Source organism: Diachasmimorpha longicaudata, chromosome 1 (genome assembly GCF_034640455.1).
Source record: "Diachasmimorpha longicaudata isolate KC_UGA_2023 chromosome 1, iyDiaLong2, whole genome shotgun sequence".
Lineage (NCBI taxonomy): Eukaryota > Metazoa > Arthropoda > Insecta > Hymenoptera > Braconidae > Diachasmimorpha > Diachasmimorpha longicaudata.
The window spans coordinates 5,927,814-5,951,528 of record NC_087225.1 but is presented as its reverse complement, the minus strand read 5'-3'; the positions used below and the strand labels follow the sequence as shown (position 1 = coordinate 5,951,528).

The following is a 23,715-nucleotide window of genomic DNA, read 5'->3' as shown; positions in this document are numbered from 1 at the left end:
GTTTCTAAAATTCCATTTTACTTCACGTCAAAGGCGTCTTTTCTCGTCAAAAAAATTCTCCAGCTGCGTTCAGATATTATTCTACTGGCTGATATTTTGCCTTGTGAGTTCATAGACATCTTCGTTGACGGATATCGTCACAATGTGGTGATGGCACTCTATGCCGTTATAGTCCGTATTATAATTTTATTAGAATATCTCTATTGAGATCTTCGTAGTGGAGAAAAATTCAAGTACAATTTACATTTTCAAGAGAAAAATCTTCTTTAAGAGATTTAACTTTTATTACGGAGACAACGATATGTTTCGGATCCCATTTTATTTGAAATTAATTACCTATGTACTACATCCATTATACTTGATCTGTCTAGTATATATATATATATATTAGCCCGAAACCGTAAGGTTTATTCAGCTAAGGGATAAAATCTCGAGGAAAACCAGGGACTTAACCGGTTCAATTTGATATATCTCATGAATTCACATAGATTCGTCATCTATGAGAAGTCATTGGGTGCGTTCTCTGAGCGTGTTGACATTTTCATATTTCAATGCTACCTTCTCCCAGCCACTCCTCAAATCATCCCCTTCAAGACTCTGAGGCATAACTTCCGTCGATTATTACACGATGTGGTAATCGATCGGAGATTTATCAACTCCAGATGGATTTGAAATTGATTTGCATTCTTAATATGAAGCTCCCTAGTAATGCATTTCGTTGGGGGAAAAAATACCGATTTGCGGAACAAATCGTAAAATGTATGTGACGATTCGTCCCATTTCAATTCGGGTTCACAGATTTTCTTGGATTTTATTTTGCCCATAGATTTCATTTAGAAACGTACTTTTTACTTTTTTTCTGACAGTTTGCATTGCCACTGAGAAATTTGGGCTCGAAGCTCAAAGGGAAATTAGTTATAATAAAATTTCGAATGTGAATGATTTATAATATAGTTTACTATATGAAAGATAATTGGAAGGTGAAATGTTTTTCAATAACAACTATGTGCAAAAACTATTCCAGCATTTCTGCAGTAAAAAAGTAACGCCTGTGAATAGAAAAAATACGGCTTCCGTCGCAGTAAAATCGCACACACCTGTGTTGGATCTTTATACGCCAACTATGCGAACGATATAGAATGGAAGGCAATGGAAATTCACTCAGTATTAGGTAAAAAAAATTTTTTTCTTCAGAGAAATAAAAAAATTATTTGCGGAGACTGCTAGCATTGAATTTACAAAGAATACAAAATTAGTAGCGATACAAATTGTAGTTTTTTTTAATTACTCTTGTTATCTATCACTATTTCATAAATCTACAATATCCCACTATAAAAATCCTTAATCAGAGTCATAATACATTTATTTATTTTCTCAATTCCCGGAGAACTCCATTTGATAATTTAAAAAACGGTTTTCAAAAAAAAATAAGTCTTTGATTTTCGTTCATTAAATGCAATCATTACGCGTCAAATGTCATTTGAATAACATTGAAGGTTTGGGATTTTTTATTCGAATTTTGTTCACGCACTTTCATTGACAGAACTGCAGTAAGACTTCACTATTTTTAATTAGATCTATCGAATTTTGTGTAAAATATACTAATTGAGGAAATCGTTCTTATCACTTTACACTCCCCCATTCGTTATAAAAACAAATTGTGCACACGTGATGATTTGATAAAACTGTGAGAGTTGGTGTGCACCCATTGGCGCCCATTCTTCTCGTGGAGATGAGTCCGTGACGTATCCGACATGCGAGCCTCAACTTCACTATCTGAAGGAATGGCCTCAAACAAACTGTTCATCCCACTGCAAGTTACTAACAGCTTTTTCCGTTCCAATTCCATCACGCTCGTGTGCGCACTTTTACCCGTCTTGGATGAAAAAAACTGATAAGTTTCACCGAAATGTTGTTTTCCTTATTTTCTCCAGATAATTAACATATTTCCAGGGCCTTGAATATTATTTTTAATTGCCCATTTGCATTTCATCGAACCGTAAAGTACATTTCATTGTTCAATAATTTTTATATGCAATATTATCACGAACGTTCGATTTTATTCAGTATATTTTTAATTCAAATCATTCTGCTCATTGAGGTTGAATTGGGGAAATTTCAAGCTCCAAGGAATTGTGGGAAACTTTCGACTCTCCTCTTTAACCTAGTTTTTTTCAATCCGAGGAAAGCATCGGCGTTGAGTATTTTCGGGTACTTGATACTTTCTTTGAAGTATCTATACCGTAATCAGAGGAGAGGAGAAGAGGTTGAAAAACGTAAAAAAATGATAAACTTGTTTTTATTCATACTTTGATTTTTTCAAAACACTTCTGAAAGATTCTCGATACCCCAGATCAAGGATTCCCTCACGATTTTTTTTCAATCCATTTTCCTGGATTCTCATAGTAATTTTAAAATCAAATTATTGAGAATGCTTGATATGTGTGGAGAAAAATGAATCATCTGTCTATAGCTGTTTTTCAGTCCACCTCAGTAAGTTATAGTTTTTATAGTTTGTCTCCAAACAGTACCGAAATGTTTAGAATGGTTTTAATAAATAGAACCAGAGAAGAAACAGAAAAGAATGAGTGAACAAGGGCCTTTTGTCAAATAGGTCTAGAGTGTGAAATCTTTGGTCACTGAGAGTCAGTTGATCTGGAGACATCATACCAGAAAGCTATACCTTCTGCGTGTGATAATAAAGAATTAAAGTTCATAATTAAATCGTTTTTTATATTATTAAAACAATCCCTATCCATAATCCAATATAAATATTGAAAACAGAAAAAAAAGTTCAACGTGTTTTCAAAACTTCACACTTAGGAAGAATATTTCTAATGTTCCACTAACTTTTTGTAACATTTAATATTAACTAATAATGATGTGATCCTAGAACATTTTCACGTGTCCACGAAAATAATTAAAATTTATTTCAAAAGTTTGAATGGCGATTGAAATCCCTTTCAAATTCCATTAATTTACCGAAGGTAAATATTCAAACAATGCATCGCTAATTGTTCCAAAATAATCTAAAATCTCCCGAAACATTTTCCTCCCCCTCGTACCCCCGAGAAACACCCCAAGAGCCCGTTCAAGACCAGTGAAATAACCCAACCGTAATAAAAACGTAGCAAGCACACCTCCAAATATCTCACTGCGGCGTAACTCCGGTTTTTAAGTACCCTCAGCGAGGTAAAGAGTAGAGAAAGAACACTGGAGAAAAGAAAAAGAGGAATTGAAACGAGTTGGAGAAAAAGAAGTGGAATAAAAAAAACAAACTGATAAAAAAAAAAATCTGCAGTTGAGCCCAGAAAACGACCACGTGAATTGGCCAGTTAAGGTGAATGCCAGTTGGAGGTGGAGTTGAAGCTCACTTTTGATTAGAATCCCTCTCGTTGACGTAAAAAAGGTGAAGAGAAAAGATTGAAGAGGTAGGAGACAGGGGGGAAGGGGGGAACAAAATATAGAGATTTGCATTTGGGGAATTTGCATTTAAATTCGTCCAACGTTTTCACTGGATTCTCGGACAGTTTTGTTGACCTTAACGAGAGGATAAAAAAGAAAAACAGAGATTGAATATATCTATACGAATGACCGTGATTGGGTTGCGAGATAAAGGAGAGCACTGATGTCTATAATCACAAAAGGCTGGGAATTTTTTTGTTTCTTCTGTGAAGGGGAAGAGGAGAGATAAAACTGCGTAAACTGAATGTATTTATCTTACGAGTCGAAGGGATCATGAAGAACGTCACTTCGTTATCGCGGGGATGCCAGTATATTATCTTTGTTGAGTGAGTGGTTGGAGTAAAAAATTGGGAGGGGCCTTGTGCAAATAACGCTGGAGGTAGTCGGGGTAGACAAAGATCATAACTGCAATGTTTCAATTGCACGAGGAGAAAAGTCTAACAAAAACTAGTGTGTTAGTGTGTTATTCATTAAACCGTGGTAACCAACAATGCAAATGTGACCCGCCCTCGGTTCCTGATTCAAACTCATTCGTCAGAAATTTTTCAAGTGAAAAATTCGATTTTAAAAAGTTAGGTTTTGTCAGAAAACTAAATATTTATTTTTTTATCTTTCTCTGAACACCCAAAGTTCTTTAGCAATCTCTGTACCGGTGGTATTACCCTATCCATCGAATCACTGATTCACCAGCGAAGAAATACCTCAACAATATCTTGTTACGTGCTCCATTTCTGGCCTCATCTCCTGTTCCCCAACCCCTTGGCGACAAAAAAATGAACATCAAACGGTGGTGCAGTGTTATTTACGCTTCTATTTACTTCGTCTGTTGACAAAGTGCGATTATTTTGCCGAGTAACTTGTTGCAGCGACTGCCACGGTCGACGTTTGTTCACTATTCTCGTGTACCCAACTATCCCCAGGACGCTAAACAGTACATAGAGAACTGACTCTAGGAGGACTCTGTGATCGAAGGGGATTAAGGTCAAGGGGTCGTACTGGCACGTCGGCCACTTCTCCTAGCATTTCCGGCTCTACTCCCGAGTCTCCCGGGTGTTACAGAGGCAGCCATTATATTCTCCTGTGTACCCCATATAAACCCATACGACTATTCTACAGACTGCAATTCCGGAAACGGGGGTTCTATGTATCACTGTCACTCACGTTCACTATATGATATTTTTTATTAAAAGTTGTGGGTGAAAAACTATTAAAATATTGTGTTATCGGCGCTGAGAGGGTGCCGCTTATTTATTCTCTCATCAAATTTTTTCTGTGTGTCCACAACTGTAATAAAATGAATGATTCCTTAATGTTGATTGACTATTCGATTATGGAATTTAAATAAACAACACTTCTGAGCTAATTTATTCACTTTATAATTTATTCGTTATTCGTGGCTCTACTTTGGTCAGGAGGTATGTTTCTCTACAGATTCTCACGACAGACTAAACTCAAAGATAGTATTTTGGGCCTCATGAACCAGAACATTTCCACCCCCCAAAAGGTTTTTATTTATAACCCCATGGGCACTTTTTATCGCCAAATGTTGCTCAGCAAATCGGGTAATAAAACTTTTCCCCTTTTTTTATATATTCGGGGCCCTACCACAATAAAGCCCTACAACATATTTCCAGAAGAAGAAAGAGTGAATTTTGTACTTGAGGAAATCCCCAAAAAGTCAACATTGACTGTACTGACTATTCCAACGAATAAATAACTAAATACCTGACAGTGGTTCCAAAATAAGTTGTCCAACTCTAATTAAATCTCGCCATAAACTCGTAGCGAGATTCAAAAAACCGTAAATCCCCTCCTTATATCCCGCCATATTTTCAATTAAGTTTCCAAGTAAAACGTAGATGAGCCAGAAAATGCATCAGGCTTAACCATGAAATACAGCTCATTCGTTGCATGCAAAAAAAAAATTTCATATTATTTCTCTATCGTAAAAATTCCCGCGTTTGTTGCTTTTTCTTCATTTTAATAATTCATTGCATATGCTAGTGGCACTTCGGCATTTAATGAATCTCAGGAATGTATGGGGACAGTACACGAAGGGTTCTGTATCCATAGCAAAATCCACACGTAGCTTTGCACGTGCTTTTGCATATCACATACAGTGAGAGAGAGAGAGTAAACCTCCCCTTAATGTCTACGCGTCTATGACTACTTCATCGCCGTCACGTACGTCACGCAAGGTATTTCACCCAAAGTCGCATACGAACCTACCGCAATCCCTGAACGCATTGTTGACCCTTCAGGGTCATTTGAGTTCACACAGTATCATAGCCAAAAAAAAAATAATTTAATGATTTGGAAGAACATAATTAGTTTTTATATTTTCAGAAGGATAAACCTTTAACAGATGAATGAGTGAGACGATAAGTCTGTGGTCTTCCGAAGGGTTACGTTGTTTTAATACAAACAAAAAGATTGTTTTAATATTTTCTCAATGAATTTATCAAGTTCCTTGGTAGGAATCTGAAACTTTAGGTCATAGTCCGATTGTCCTGCTCCGACAACTTGGACAAATGGAAGAGTAGCCAAAATTTGAAAAATATAGAATTTATTTGGAGACCTTAATGGAATATGGTGGACAGAGAAATAACTTTGAACACAGTGGATTTAATACGTTAATTGAAGTTTATTGAAAATGGCACGAGGAAGAAATGTCTGTTCACTACGACCTGCCACAGCAGACTAAAAGTGGTCAACGAGACCAAAAGAAAAATCGTCATAATGTGACAAAGGATCCCCAGTTCCTTTGCCACATGACCTCATGGCTTATGTTTATGTCTAGTCCCAACATCTCTTTATATGTTGATACATTTTTGAAACCATAGACTCATAGAAATCAATTCGTAGAAGACTGAGGCTATATTCCAACAGACCTATTCTTAATTTGTTAGCAACTTTAATTAAATTTATGTGCAACACTATAATTATTATTTTATTGTTTATAATTGTAATTATCGTAATATTATGAAAGTCACACGAATATTCATTCTATTCACATATTTTAATGTCTGAAAAAGGAGTCATTGCTGTGGAATTGTTGAAACAATATTAGTGTTTTACAAATTAGACGCTGTCACACGTATCATTTCTATCTAGATATCTATCAGTGTGAAACGAGGCAGGAGTGTCATAGAAAATGAAGTTAAATGCACTGATTCTATTTCAATTGTCCAGAGATCCCAAAACGAGTGAACAATTAACAAGGATCCGAGTGAAATGAACTGAAAATTAATATAAACCCTAGGAAATTTAATTAGCTGTCATATGCACGTGTATTTAATCTAAATATCACGTATGAATAGTTGACGGAACTCATCTGCCACTTGGGCTCGGCACTGGGATACGAGTGTTTTGTCCAGCTGGAGTTCTCTGCAAACTCTTGTCGAGCCGTTTAACGCTAACGAGCGCTTGCCCACTAATTGACGCAAACCAATTAAACCTTACGGCTCATGTATACTCTGATATGAGCCTAGTTTATGCACTGATGATTTGCGTGACGCGTTCTTTAACTCTTCCCTGGCATTATTTGAGAAATTCATGGTCTTTATCATTTTTTTAATAATTAAATTTTATGAGAACGTAGGAAAAAGGCGATATTATTTATAATAAGGTTGTAAAAATTTACGTGCTCCAGATATTTCAATTCAGAACATCGGGCACAAAATATACTTGTCGCGTGTTTTAATACTGGTAAGTTGCAAATGTTTCGCAATTTTATTTCGAGAACAATAGTCTTAATTTCGGAAGTATTTTCCCTCCTTAGGTCGGACCGAAAAAAATTGTTCGACAATGGGAGCATAATTTTTTGTGAATACAGCCATCTCGATGAAGAGACAATGTTCTAGGTCCAAATATTGGCGGCAGGATACTAGAGAATGCGGGTTGGAATTCTTGGTAGACAAGGTCACTTGGCGTTCACGAAATTCCAACGAGGGATATCTTAGTGGGCGATGGGAGAATAGAGTCTACAACATCGCAATGTACTCCATAAAATTCTCCCCTAGCTAGATGAAAAGAAATATCGAAAGTAATTGCGGAAATAGAAAAAAATATTCCCGAAAAATCGAACGTAATTAATCTACTTATGTTGGATTTTTCATGGAATAAATAAAGAACAAAAGTCAATCTTATTCTCTTATGAGTGTTTATATTTAAATTGAAAGACATTTTTAGGGGTTCGAATTCTGAGAAGTGTGAAGTATGATGTTTAGGTTTGATTTTAAGTATGTAGACAAAGTGGAATGAATAGGACTCTTTGAGAGCATGTGACTAGAAGGTCCAGGGTGTTGTTTTCCTTTGTAGATTTAGTTAGTTCCTCTAAGGAATCGGTATGGAGCAGATGTGTCTTCCAAGCCCAATTATTTGAGTTCCATAATAAAGCAAGAAAATAGTTTGAATTACTTGTAGAATTATTATTTCCTATAACCCATTTCCAATAACTTATTCCACAATTACACGAAAGTCAATTAATGTCTTAATTGATTTTTTTTTCTCCGCATTCCCATATAAAATTTAATTTTTATCAATAAGACACAGTTTGAATGATCAAAAATATAATCAGTTCGTGCTGTAATTTTCGTAAAAAAATTATGTAATCAACGAATCATGATAGGGCGCGGGTCAGATACATAAGCCACACTTCTAGACAGAAAATTTCTGGGAGAGAAGGTGACAAGTACAAAAAAGAAGTAAAATTAATTGAAAGAGGCACTAAGAAAAATTGTCACGATGAAAAATAAAAGAATGGTTGGGGTCTTTTAACAAAAGGATGAAAAGGTTTCCCAGAGTGTTCTACAACCACTTCCGTCTCCCTTCCCGTTGCCACCATCCACCCACCACCCCTTTGCTTTATGAATTAAAACGAAAAATTAAGAGGGAGCCTGCCTTCGTGACTCAACTTCCCTGTGGTCGTCACATCTCACTCCACTACACTTGGCGTTATTCGCGTAGTTTTTCGCGACTTACCCACACTTCCCATCAAATTTCTAGTTTCCAATCTAGCTTAGATTGTTGTAACTATGAGGAGAAGAAGAATAATAAAAATATTTTCAATTATGTATCCTCAAGCCGTTGGAAATAGTCGTTAGTGACAGAACGGATTATAATTATCGTTACGGAATCCATTTTGTTCGTAGGTTATAGGTTAAGATAATTCAGTGGATTGAAAGTCTACGACAAAACAATAATTCAACTTCTGATGTCTCATGTGGGTTTTCCCTCGTGCCAATCTAATTGCGTTCTATGTGCAAAGTAACTTTGCGATAAAAATCCTAATACGAATACTGAAGAAGATAAAATATTTCTGGATTTCTAGAAAATATTCTAGGGATTTCTGAAAAATTTTTTCAGAAGTTTGAAAAGAATTCAAGTAAAATTTACTGTACGTAACAATAAAATTTCTCTAACCTAGAATAAAAATTAATGAGCATATATTTTTTTAGTCACGTTTCGGGATAGCAATGAGGCACTGATTATTCACGATAAACTTTGCAAAACTTTTCATAGAAATTTCCCTCCATCTACTTCGCTATCAGCGAATTCTCACGCAGATATCTGACGTATTCTTGCCTTTCAACGTTCGAAGTCGATTAATCAGATTATTGCATGATCGGAAAAACGTCGTTGCACTTATAGGTATGAGAGCACTTCACAACCGCGTAATGTAATTATATTCATGAAACACTTTTGCATAATGTCTTTTGTTTCGCTGACATTGTTTTTCATTACCATTATTCAAATCGAAACTGTATTGAAGGTAAATTTAGAATCAACAATGAATGGAGTCGAATGCGTTGAAAAAATAATGAAAAAATTCCAATGGCGGTTGTTTATTCAACTGATTTTTTTTTAGTTTATTTAAGAAAAATATAACCGTATTGTTATTTTTTCATTTCAATTACTCGTTTGAACGGACACATTCCAGTGCTAAATTGGCAACATCGAAATTCAGAATTTATGGATTTACAATTTACGGTGGCTGATCTATTATTGACATTCTCTATTTATTGAGGAATTTAAAAAATGCTTCAACGGTTATAACATTTTTTAGTAAACATTCACTGCAAAATACTCCCCACTCATTTTTCAAGTACCGAGAGAAATGTAAAATCAATTCTCATTACTCAAAGTGAATAAGTGATTACAATGAATGATGATTGTCCTCCGGGAATGGGATATTAAACTCGGCGATTTTTCAAATTTACTCATCATAAAATAACTCCATCAGAATTCAATTTTAACGGGAAAAATCATAGTATGTTTTCATTCACTCGAGAGCAATAAAATCCATTTAGATTTTTTCATTGTGACGAATACAACCAGAGATTTACGGAGCTAAAATGGCAAAGTGAGCGCGGATACGGAGCTACGTATTCTAGCAATGAATGGACCTTCCGCAAATACCTCCAATACAACACCTACGCTCCATGCAAAAATCCCCAAATCACTGACCACTCACCGCACTCCATCTATCATAGATATTCTCCATTCACAATACAATGAAAAAATTCCCACCCAGCTTCAACATTTTTCCCCATTTCGCATTCATTGACAAATACCACACGTCAATCATCCGAGTGGAAACAAAATTGTAAAACCATGAATGGCGGGAATAAGCCTCAAACTATCGTGAGAGCTTCCTCTTTCATCTGCTCCCATAACAAAAGGTCTAATGTGAAATGCGGAGAAAAAAATATTTCCATACCAAAATAAAACTCTGAACGCAACATAAAAATATCAATTTCAGAGGAATTAAATTTAGCGCGAAATTTTCTTAAAATTTTCTTGCAATTCCATTACTCTCAACCCCAAATTTTAATAAAAAGTTTTGAACCGTGTAGCTGATATCTCGAGCAAACCCGACTCACTCAGCAATGATTTCCAATTCAAATCGACTAATCGCAGTCAAGTCACTCACAATTTTCCAAACCTTCCTCCCACCCCCGGAGAATCCATCCCGAAGCTCAAACATGAGGCTTCCTCTTTCCTGCTACCCTTTCCCCCATGCCAATCAATACGACACGCACTCGGGGAGTAACCGTAGCTAAAGCTGAGTGTCTCACATTAGGTGAGAGCCCACACGCTCCAAAGAGTCTGTCTATGCTCCATTTGAAACGCCGGAAAGAGAAGTTAAAAGAAAAAAGTAATATAAAATGTCAGTGAATGGTGGAAAGAAAGGAGAGTTGTTAGCTGGAGGCTTTTGAAAAAAAATCGTTAATCGAGTGTAAAGAGGCTCAAGAGCTTTTAAAATGTCCTTTCTAAAACGAAATTCCCAAAATTAGGTCATAGCCGGCTGGAGAAAATGGGAGTAACAAAATATGTGACCTAAAAATTTAATTTCAAAACTTTTTTGCGGAAAATCATAGGTGGAAAGAGAGAAGAGAGTTAGTGGAAATTCTGGAAGACTGAAAATCATAGTGGTGGCAGGAAGTTCGATCCTCCGAGTTCCTGGCGAACCGGAAATTCTCCCTATTCCTTTTCACCACCACTAACTTTCAACATCTCGGGCTGCCATGCAGCCACCTGGAAATAGAAAATAAGAAATCCAAGTGGTTTTCACGATTGGTTGGCGCAGGGATCGATTCCGGAGATTGCTGCCTTCGTCCGGTATATTTTATATCCCGTGCAACCCCTTCAAAAGGGGATAGTATAGCTGCAAATGACTGGTATGTCTAGCCACAATGGGTGAGGGATCGATTAAAATTTCAAATTGACCAGGTTCGAATCGGTGTACCAATAGACAATTTATGACGGGAACTGGCACGATTGTAGTTTATACGCTACTTCCGCCTAATAGGGCTCCATGCTATTCGACATTGGGCCTTTCCATTGACCAACTTTAGGAACGATAGAGAAAAAATACAAATGGTTTTTTCCATTCTCAAGTAAGAGGAGTCTTGATGATTTCGATAATCGCCTTCCGGAAGGTTGAAACGAAAATTATTGTTTTATCTCCCCATTTTTCTGGAAAAAATAGTCCTTGAAGGATAGAAAAAAATTTTTTGATTATTTCGATGATCCGAGCTCCAGGTATATTCGGAGGATCATTCGTTCAAATTTCTATTCATTATTGTATCAATATTTTCTGAATACCACAATTAAATTATATCTACTGCCAATTTTAATCAGCGGTTAACTCTATTCAACAGTTCGTTGTTCCATATATCTATAAATATAAAATACGAAATCATCAAAGAATTATCTGTTGAGCACTAAATAGCTACGTCAAATGGTGTCATTCTATTGGCTGAAATTTGAATGGAAAAAAATGAATAAAAAAAAAAACATTTTTCAGTGATTAGGAAGCGAAATGCAGTGATACGAGATTTTAATTGTAATAATATCACGTGATTTTTACATGAAATGGGGTAATTTTTTCCGAATTGTGGAGTTCGGTAATTCCTACTGAACATTTATCTCGATGCTGTGAATTTTCTACTACCCTTACATTCATGAAAAATATACTGCCCCAACATAATTATCGATGTTGTCACGTAGCTTTTCCTGATTTTTTTTCCGCGCAAACATATCTCCTCGGCCTTTTCAAGTCCCCTTCCATTTCCAATTAATGCCGGAATTGAGACCACCGGACACGACAAAGTCGTGAATTTGGTCCTGCGAATCATAAATATACCCACTATCGGAAATAAACCATCCCTCACAGCGATATATAGAGACATGGGGGTGGATAGAATGGTAAACCACTCGCTATTTCCCCTTCTCGTGACCCTTTTAACTATTCGCTCTGCTGGGGAATTGTGAAATACGCGTTAAGCAGGGAAACAGATGCATTGGGAAGAGATTTTGCAGCGGCTGAAATGCGTAGGTGATGCCCAAGGGGTGTGGGATATCACTGGGCGTGGAAATCCCCATATACCGAGTTAATTAATGGTACCTGACCGAACCCCCATCCCCACGCTTTTCCCAGAAGCAGCGCTTTCTCGCATAAACCAACCCCCCCCCCAACCCCCATGGCACAACTCACCCCATCTCCTTGTACCCCACTTCACCCCTGCTTTACCCTCCTCACGCACCTGATGCTCTTGAATATATATCTATCGTTTTTTAATGGGGTGGCACGACACTGTTCCATGAATTCCAACCGCTGAGAGTTTTTCATCATAAAAATCTTTTTTATGATGAATTTTTATGAGACCAAAGATCTTACCATCCCATATTTTATTACACACATAGGAAAGTTGGGGAAAAATTATAGCACTTAATCCATCATGTAAATTTTAGAATATAGAAAAAAAAACCATCTCTCAGAATAATATGAAAAATGGAGGGAAGTTTGGTCGAGCTGTTAAGGCTCGTAAACTATTTTAAAGCTGAATTTTTTTTACTTGATATTTTCTTTTTAGCCAACTTGCCTGGGGTCTATTTATTCACTTTTTTTGCCGTAAAATTTTTATAACGAGAAAAGAGTTACATAGTTATTTGTCCATGCATTCATCTATTTTTATTCCACTTCGCTTTTCTATGAATGTAGGAAGAAGAAAGTTTGAGATAATGGAATGGAATCCATTTCGAGATCACCTTACCCATTGTTATCGTTGCAAAACATGTCACAAGAATAATAAATTATTTTACGGTACGTCGTAATAGTATTTTTGAAGCAATTGATGTGTTGAGATATTAACAATAAAAGACCATGTGACCATGCGATAATTATCATTATCATTATTGTAAATTTTTAAAAACTATTGTCATATTTGAATTTACCTTTTTCAATAATTATTTTATCAGTATTATTACTACTACCGACCTTTTTTTCTGTGTGGTAAAATTCAATTGATCCATTGAATGAGAATATTATTGAAATGCCTTAAATTTGTTTATAAATTCATTAATTAATGGGATCAATTCAAGTGCATTTAATGTTGTATTTGATTGCAATTAAATTTCCACATTTTCTACATCTGATTTATCAAACAAAATCTATTAATACCAATAGATGTACATCGGTATATGAGTCAGATTTGTCTACTGCTCGTCAATTTTTTAATTGATAATCCATTAATAATTTTGATTAAATGCAAATAAGCCGTCCAATAGGAACAAAAAAAGAATGAAAAAATAGGACTCTATTGACTCCATGAATAGCGCGAGCTTATCGTTATGCGTCACTTGGTCTTCTGTAAATTCAAAATCAATTAGTTCAGTTCGCACGTATGCGAGCGGTTAGTGAAGGTTTTTTTTTTGGATTGTTATATTAATTGATGGACAGATAACATGGGTATATTTAAGCTGAGTACATACCGATATGTAATTCAACGAATTTGTGGATTAAATCCGTATGGGCTACCACCGTTTCAGTCTCTTCATCCGGTGAATGACTGTAATTTCAGGGATTGGAGTAGATAAAATGCATTTATGTACCCTCTATTCAGTATCCTGTGGATGTTGTATGCATAAAAGCCCCCGGTTTTCGTTAATTAATCAGGACAAACTGATGTTATTCGCTGCATAATCATTTCAATTATTATCGGCGCATGTATCGCATAATGATTTATGGTAAAGAAGGGCTTCAGACAATTTTTTATTCAATCGAATATTCAGTTTTATTTATAAACGAGTACTCTCGTACTGTCGAGCATCTCTTTCATGTGAAACACTACTTTGGAGCTGGGAATAAACGGTTAAGATGTGGGCGTAGTGTTCTACGTTCATTTGACGGTGTTGGCATATTTGAACTATTGGAAATGGGTTATTTGAAATAATAATTCTGTAAATAATTGTGACTATTTCTCCACTTTATTATTTAACTCAAATAATTCTCCTCATAAGACACATCCACTCTGTACCGATTCTTTAGAGGGACTAACTAGATTTACTAAGGGAAACAACCCCCTCTCATGCTCTCAAAGAGTCCTATCCATTCCACTTTGTCTACATACTTAAAATCAAACCTAAATACCATACCTCACACTTCTCTGAATTCCAATCCATAAAAATGTTTTTCAATTTAAAGTATAAACACTCAGAAGAGAATGAGATTGATTTTTATTTTTTATTAATTTATTTCATGAAAAATCCAACATGAACTGATCCAAAAATTAATTTACGGCTTTTCGACTGAGTTTGATTTTCACTACATGTTGGCAGATTATTTTATGGGTTCTGTCAGAAGTAAAAAAAAAATGTTCGAATTATCGCGACTTTTCCAAGGATGACGTTAACTAATATTCTAAAAGTGTTGCATCTCAAATGCAAAAAGAACTTCCCCCTGTGAAGATACCAAACTGTGACCTCCTATCACGAATCCATTTCATCAAAAGGAGTGTTCTATATCAGTGAGAAATACATCCCCGATCACCGATAGATAAAAACTGAAACTTGATCAAAGTGTCACTGACCTTTTGTAGTAAACCCCATCGACATATCGCCCTCAAGCGCCACTCAATCGACCTCCAATAAGTGAAGATGGCGAGTCGAGTTCCACTCAGTCTTTCCCTCTTCTAACGCCAACTCCAAGGGTAGAGAAGAAAGTGTCATTGTCTTTTTACAATTTTTCCCTGTTCCCCTTCACTTTGGGCTTTTTATTATATACCCCACCGACCTATCCACTCAATTCGATACCACCTCGGAGCAATTACAGTTGCCAGTGGAAAAACTTTCCACCCAAGTTCTTCCAACGTCCTAGTTGTTTTCGGTTTTATTCAGCAGTCGATATACCGTAAGGGTAAACTGAAGCTGTTTACTTCTTTTCTGGTTACCACATACTTTAGCAGAACGGATAAACTCTTTTCTCGTGTTACATTTGCGATAGCTCGCCTGTGATTTATTGGACCAATAAATTATAGGGAGTTGGTATCTTGTTGAGGAAGGTTATGGCTCATTGCTTCCGAATGGAAGCATTGTATTCGGCAAATCCTATACTTCCAATTTTTCATGTCAGGATAACTACACGAAGAAAAATATTCTGGAAAGATTACAGAGCATTTCACGTAATCTGCGATAGGGGATTGTTTTCCAGGCATTGTTATAGCAATGGAGAAGAGGAAAGCTGAAATGTTCTGTGATTTTTCAACTTTATCACTGAATAAAGTGCGAAATTGTGACCTAATTGTTCTCAAGAAAAATAAATTTTACTGGACTTGTCAACTTGATGAAGTCCTCAAACTTCTGCTGAAAATCTTTACCGCAGTGGTTGCGTAATGCACTAATTTTCTATTCGATTATAGTATTGTAGTTCAAAAGGTCAGAGGTGAAATGCGAAAAACGTTATATTCAGAATTGATAATAAATTATCAATTCATCAAAGTGCCTCTCGTTTTCAACTTTTCCAATCAATATCAATTAATAAAGTGGGTCAGCAATTGAATTGCGCCGGTCCGGTTTAATCATTTTTCAAATACTATTAAAAAACTCATTCATTGGGATTTTTTTCAATGAGATTCGTATCCCAGGAAGGTCGTATGTCATTTCAAATTAAAAGTGAATTATTCAATTAATGTTAAGAACGGCTCGTAATTTCAAAACTAGGGCATCGGTTGAATTATGATATTTCTGTTACAGGTGGATTTTTAGGGGATATTGCTCTGCCAAATGTTCAATACGAGACGGAATGGCGTCAGCAAAAATTGAACAAGAGTTATTTAGAAGAGCTCGAAAAATACAGAGATGAAGTGCTTAAAGAGGGTTTGCAGGTCGAAGAAGAAGGTTTAACAGGTATTTCTCAATTATTCGATTGAATTGTTATAATTAACTGATTATTAACTTATTGTATTGCCGGGGGAATCCCATCAATGGTAAATAAAAATTTATAATGAAAATCCCTAACAATTTTCTCCTCGGTGAAGGGGTTAATTCAGGATTTTTACTAGATGACCTCTAATTGTAAGGGGAATTCTCATTACAGCCGTAAGTCCTTAATCCAATTTGAGCTTTGGCATTCTGGTCTCTGCTTGTCAGGATATGTCTCACTCACTTCGCAAAGTTATGTGCAGATTTATAAAGACAACTTTTTCGAGGAGAGCAGTACCATACAAAAATCTAATAATTTACAGTGAGGGTAAAAATGTTATCCGACTAAACTGAGGAAATTTCAGACAATTTTTGTATCCGTCAATTATCAATTCTGCAGCTCTAAATCTAAAAGATGAAAGGAACTGCAAAATTGTGTGATTCAGAGCGATTTTCAAGCCAATGGATTGGATAGTTCAACTGTAAAAGGACATAATCCATTTTTAAACAGAGATATGGTTTTCATAAATACATCAGAAAAATATAAAGAAGCTTCAGCAGAAATTACGACAGTTGAATCCTGAGATATTCAGTATAAACTGGACACAGGGTAAACTGCCTTATCTCGTTTTATCCCTTCAGTATGGAATCGAATTACGAGATTGTGAAAACTGGGTTATCGAGGTCTCAATGAATTTCAGTTCCTTTCGTATCTTCGAATATTTTTTTAGAAATTCTCCAGTTTAAACATGGCCAGGGTAACGAGGAATCGGGTCAGGACGAGTTTTCATCATTGGACAAGCCAGTGGTAGTGGTGGAGGACAGAAATCAGTACAACATGGGCGCTGAGCCAACAAAATCTGGGGTCAGAGAGGCGAAACATCCGGAGATCAAGGACGATGACATTGAATTTAGGTATTTTTATGGAAAAATCTTTGGATAACTTTCACACATTTTTCACGGAGTTTACAGACTGAATCCCTACATCGCATTTAATGTCACTGTTCAGAAATGAAAGTATTTGATTGTTTGTTCAGACTGGAAGAGACGACGAACAGTCCTGATAAATCTCGTCTAACTAACTTCATAAGCACTGCAAAACCTGGCTGGCAACCACCGAGAATCCAGGACTCAACAAGAATCCCCAGGACCAGACACTCGCATCACAGCCGTAGTGAATTGACAACAAAAGATCCGACGGATTCACTTGTCGATAGAGCTACGATTGACGTTACCTCGAGAAAACGTCAGCGTCGACATCATCGCAGAAGGTAGGTCGATTTTCCTTCATTTACTATCTCTATTCTACTCCGCCCTTCCTGAAAAATTGAAATAGTCACGTTTGTCTCATGGGAAAAATATCAATCAATATTGAAATCTCCAAAACGGATGAAATTTATTGCCAACATCAGTACGTCAAGAATAGTGACAAGCAGATCGTGCTAAGACTTCTATGTTCATTCCCTCCGAACCTCTAAAAATAATTGATTTCAAGATGATTTTCGACATTAAATACTCGAATCACTCATTTTTTCAAAGTTCAAAATTTAACAAAATTAGAGAGATAACTTTTCCACCCTTCCCATAACAAGGCATTTCCCCTAGAAAGGATGGTTTTTGATAAATTATCTGTAAGGGGATTTCTTAGCAGAAATAAATTCCATCGAAAATATCTCTCACCATTATATCACAAAAAACCAGTTCATCAGAGAAAAAATGCATAGATCAACTTGTCTCCTATCCCCTCGCATTTGAAAAATGAATTTCGCATCAACAAAAATACAATCCCCAACATTTCCCTCAACAATTCGATAAGAAAGTTGACGTATTGAATCGGAAATTCCTTCCATCCAATCTCCACCGAAAAAATCCCCACTTTATCCGTTCATTTCCCTCTATTCACCCGTTCAAATAAATCAAAAATAAACATCCCCAGTAGCATAAACCCCTCTGATTCCCCTAAGATGGAAAATATTCGGTAATGCCAAACGCAGAATTCAATTGAACTCCATCGATTAATGAAATCGAGTGAATTTAAGCATGTAACCCACATTCACCACTGGTACCATTGACTCTTCGCATAACTCGATGCATCAGCGAACGAAACACCACGCATGAAAAGAGTTGTATAGCCTCGGGAGTTTGCAGTGGGCTAATGTTGTGGACCGGAAGTACCCCAGTGTGGCCGTCTCTGTATCTCGGGCAGTACCTCGGTGCCAATAACAATGGCCGTCATCATAAAGCCAAGAAAATGGGCTACGATACTACAACACCGAGTGTGTGAGCGGTTTTACCTCGAACCACTCACTCGCACTACATCCCCCCATTTCCCTTCCACATACGCTGCACTCAACAGAACTGCCAATAACCTGTCAATGAGGGTATGCACACGATAGCTCTTATGCACGTGCGGATGTTATCGGTATAATAATACTGGACCAAATGTCGTCCTTAATATTATTATTGGTGAAAAATGGATTTTAGTTTTATCGTTTGTGATAAAAAAAAAGGGGGTATCAAGTCTTTTTTATCGTTTTATCTTTCGTCGTAATGAGGATGGAATCGAGAATTTTATCGGAACGGGATATAATTGGAGGAGAGGAGGTCTAAATAGATTAATGAGGTAAAATGGGCAATTAAATATGAATAGATAAAGGAAAATCAGTGACACTGTGGACACATGAGCTGTCTGCACTCGCATTATCCAAAAAAAATATTATATTATACTAAATTATGTTTTCCTCGAACTCAACATTGCTATTTATTGAAGTTCGCATTCTGACGTTGCAAAGGATTCACAAGGACGAGGACACTCGGATCATAATTATCATGTCGAAACAATTATTCAATTAATGAAACGAAAATTTTCACTTGAATTAATTTTATCGAACCGTAGTGCATAATTTGTTATAGGATTAATTTCTCATTTGTTTCTCACCCTAAAAGAAAGTGATTTTTTCACACCGATAGAACTAATACTACATGTGTTATCGACTACTCTGAACGAAGACATTAATCTTCCAGTGGTAGGGCAATTCCATCAGAAAGCTCGAGACGGTTATTCACTCGCAGGCTTCGTCGACAAGCCCAGAACTGAGGTAATCCGCCCGAGCAGAAGTACTAGCATACGTCTATCCCCTGTATGTTCATCCATCTCCATGCGCTCCTTCACAAACTCATTCCCACGTGAGTTATCGAAATCGAAGTATCGCTTTACACCCCGGGGTTAATCCCATATTCCCGGACCACTTGTGGGTTGTTTGGAGCGAGAAAATCTGGAGGGGAGGGGGGGGGGGGCGGATCGAATTTTGCTTGTCATTAAGGATATCCATTTTTCTTACGCAATTTAATTGACAGACTTGAAAATTAACCAAATTTAGCCATCACGTTGTGCGAGAAAAGTTTGTAAAAATCATAGATGGAAACCTACTTCAGACAAATTATGTTCCTAATTATTTAAAATGTTTTCCACAGAAATTAACGTTTTTTTAAACATTTCTTGATATTCGACTATAAAAGTAGAAAATCATTTCAGTGAGAAAAAATATCCACATTGAGTGGATGAAAGTTTTCTGCTAGAAAGATGGAAATTTGTCTTGAAATTGTCTTTAGTAAATTATACGATTCAAATTACAACGATTGTCGCGTCTCACAGAGTGATATGTCAACTAGGAAATAACCGATTGAAAACTATATACAACAGACTCACTACACCATCCATCCAATTCCTCTCGAATCCTCTGTCACGTACAATAGTTTCCCGCTTCCCGTATCTACGTGACACGAATATTTGCATCGAGAGCATTCCAATTTCTCTGCCTCCTTCCTATTTTTTGTTTCATTTATTTTTTTTTTTGTACTGTTGTTTTACTCCACCTCTGTCGCCCAGAGAGGAGCCCTGTAAACACGAGCACGTTACAAATTGCGCTTGTAATGTTTGTATATTCAAACAAATGGAATGAGTTTATTTTATTCGGACTTTTCTACTGCCCATTTCATCTGCTCTACCGCCACCTCATTCCGAGGATAATTTTATTTTTCTCATATTTAGGTTTTTTTTCATCACCATTAAAGTTTTATTCACCGGTATATCGTAATGCGAAGGTTTTGCTAAGACGGTTAGTTTCATGCAAATTTTAACCTGGAGGACTGCTTTTCGAGTGTACGATAAGAAAATCATCCTTTTCAAGATAAACATTGGGATATTTTCTTGAAAATAAGAACAATAATACATTACCAAGAGCAGAATTAAGAAAATGCACCTGAATTCCTTATACTTCCATTTCTTTTTGAAGAATTGACCTAATATTTGACACTTCATTCATTTTTTTTCATAAAATCTCAGGGAATTTGAAGATAATAATTATGTGATAAGAATTTCAAAAGAGGATATCGGAGAATTGTCCCAACAATTTCTGGCAATCTACCAATGATTCCTGAAGGGAGAATTAAGGGATAAAACTTTCATTGATCAGACAACGATGTCCAAGAATCAAATACGTCGAGTATCAATTTATCACTTTGATAACGTGGCAATGGTCCGATTGAACTTCAATATACATTGTATGGCGTACAAGATTTTAAATTTATAGGGCAAACTAGCCAATAGATAGACAAATAGAAGAAACTTGAAGTTCTTCGAAGGCTTGAAAATAATTGTTACGTATGTAAATGCCAGATGCGGACTATGCAGGGAATTTTATATTACTTTCGATGAAAAAAGGAAATTGACAGGAAAAAAATGTAGCTATAAATTATAAAATAGGGGAAAGCCACGAAATAGCTGAAAGACCCAACAGATAGGGTATGGTACCAACAGATAGATCTGCCTGATATTGCATCGATACTATTGAGTCAAAAATAGTTGTTTAGTTTTAGTACATTTTTTCCTCAGTGTGGCATTAACTTTATGAAATGATGATCGAAAACGGTAATACAATGAAATATCTCATTCACGTTTGACTGGAACTAAATATTTTCCCTAAAGACCAAGCGAAACCTCTCTTTCAATTAGATTATTAAATGTTATTTACACTAATTACAGAATTCAGGTATTATATTAATGCACGCTGTTCCCAAAATTCTGGTCACGCTCTTCGGTACAGTTGAACTTTATGGGGTTAGGCGCAACCTCGGGCACGTTAGACCATAATTCGTTTACGGCTGGAAGGGGTGTTTAATTAATTGTAATACCTCCGATTCAATGCAAAACGTGCACTTAAACCACTAATTATTGCCGGTGTAAAAATGAAACATCGTTGAATATTTCTAACGTTTATTGTTATTCTCTGGGGACCGAGAAAATGGAGGGTCGTCAATCAAAACAATACAGGAGCACAGGAGAGAGTGTACAGGTGGTACCGCCCTTTAGCAATTTTACCCACTGGTCGTAAAGTACCGTGCTGTCCGCTTTCCTATTACACGTTAAATTTCGCAACATCCGGTTTATTGCTCGGAACTTGGGGCTAACGTTCTTTTTATTGGATGGGATCATCTCATTTTTTTTCATAGGATATTCATGTTTGTCGTGGATAATAGAACTTTTATGATTTAAAAGGTCGTAATAGATTCAAATACATAAAAAAAAATTGGAAAAAATATTGCAGGAGCGCACGAAAGAGGAAGTAATGAAATTTTATAAAATGTATAGGTCAAGTAATCGAAAAAAACTCGATTTTCAAGTCATTTTCACCCTTCGTCAGAGAGCGAGTGCAAAACAAAAAGTGATTTTTTAAATTCGCCAGTAATTTGTATTAAAACTGTACTGTGTACCCGACATTTCATCGAATATCAATCTAGTAACCGTGAACGTCTGCTCAATATCGTGTTTATTATTTTTTACAACGAAGAATAATTTTTTAGCCAACGAATTTGTTTAATTTTCACTTCGGTTAGTCTCCATGACAAAAATATCCTATGAATATAAAAAATTTGATTGCATTAAAAAATTATTTTCGCATTGATCGATACGTTTTTGTTTATCAAGCGAATCGTAAAGTATCCGCCAGAAAAAGGTATTTTTTCATTTAATTAATTTCGCTCAGCGATTACTCTTTGCACAGTAAAATTAATAACGAGTTTGTGGGCTCTTTAAAAAGTGGAAAAAAAAATGTTCTATCAAGAATATAAATCTTTAGTCTGTATGACCATTTAGATAAGACATGCTAATTTCATGTGCATTTTCTCGTGGCCTGTAAATATACTCTCACTTAAAGCCAGTTTTTTTTTCCAGTGTATCCTATTTATCTCTGCATTCAATAAAACCAGTTGGGATCTTCTAACGTTCATATTTTTGACGATAATTCCAACTCCACATAATTAAATGGCTTCTGTCGAGTAGACTCCAACCCTCCAAGACCTCTTGGATAATTTTTAACACTCGAAAAAATTCTGTCTAATGATATGTAGACTGACAAGAAGACGCCCCCATCAACGTCGCCTGAAATCCCCGTTCCCCGGAGGCGCAGCACCGCAAAATGCAGACTCTGACATAGTTTCGCAGCACGATCGTCGTTTACGTGACATTGAATTCTACAATGAGCACAAGTCGAAGTTGGAGACGCACCAGAGGCATGGGGCTACTCGGAGTGCAGCCCCGAGTCGAAGAAGAAGAGCGGCGACAGCGAGGAAGGAAAGAGTTTGGGATCATGGAGTCATTCCTTACGAAATTGATGGAAATTTTTCAGGAGCCCACAAGGCATTGTTCAAACAGGCCATGAGGCACTGGGAGAACTTTACTTGCGTTAAATTTGTGGAGAGAGTTAGCAGAGAACATCCCAATTATATTGTGTTCACTGAACGACCGTGCGGGTATGTTATGCAATCGTCAATATGTCAATAACTTGAATTTTCAATTCATGTCCATGATTTTCATTGTCCTATGCACCTAATGATGATCATTAATAATTATAATTTTTTGTCCCTCAAACATTATTCATGGCTTACCAAAGAGCTGAGTTGGACTCGATTTTCCAATATTTATTCTTATAAAAAGCTTTAAAAAAGCAAAATCGATATGATATTGATAGAAAAATTAAGTTTGCGAATGCAATTGATTTTTCTCGCCACTTTAAATCATCTTTGACATCACGCTGTGCTCACACAACCTCCAGCTAAAGTCGAAGTGAAATTGGCTTCTAATGATTCTCTGCTCCGCTTCGAAATCACTTAATTAACAAAAAAATCTCACTCACCAGTTGCTGTTCATTCGTTGGAAAGCGTGGTAACGGTCCCCAGGCGATCAGCATCGGCAAGAATTGCGATAAATTCGGCATAGTTGTCCACGAATTAGGTCACGTCGTGGGTTTCTGGCACGAACACACTCGTCCTGACCGCGATCGTCACGTCCAAATAATCCGTGACAACATTATGACTGGTGAGTAACAACTAATGAACAAGTCACATTCCCATTCAGATCCCCTGAATTAACACCATCAGCTCTCAAATGACGCCATGGCCCCTCGGGATGTTGAGATTTATCCAAAATACGTGACTGAGCCTGAAATTCCCGTACTAGAGTCAAAGTAAAATTTAACTGGGCGGGAA

At 36.5% G+C, this 23,715-nt stretch overlaps 1 protein-coding gene across 1 annotated transcript in view; it reads left to right on the top strand.

The window, feature by feature from the left end:
* LOC135163722 (protein tolkin) overlaps positions 1–23,715 on the top strand; it is a 38,221-nt gene that overhangs the window by 7,550 nt on the left and 6,956 nt on the right. Inside the window, exons 2-6 of the mRNA XM_064123453.1 lie at positions 16,003–16,155; positions 16,902–17,085; positions 17,208–17,441; positions 22,579–22,980; positions 23,367–23,545. Coding sequence (XP_063979523.1) covers positions 16,003–16,155; positions 16,902–17,085; positions 17,208–17,441; positions 22,579–22,980; positions 23,367–23,545 — 1,152 coding nt within the window. The remainder of the gene's footprint in view (positions 1–16,002; positions 16,156–16,901; positions 17,086–17,207; positions 17,442–22,578; positions 22,981–23,366; positions 23,546–23,715) is intronic.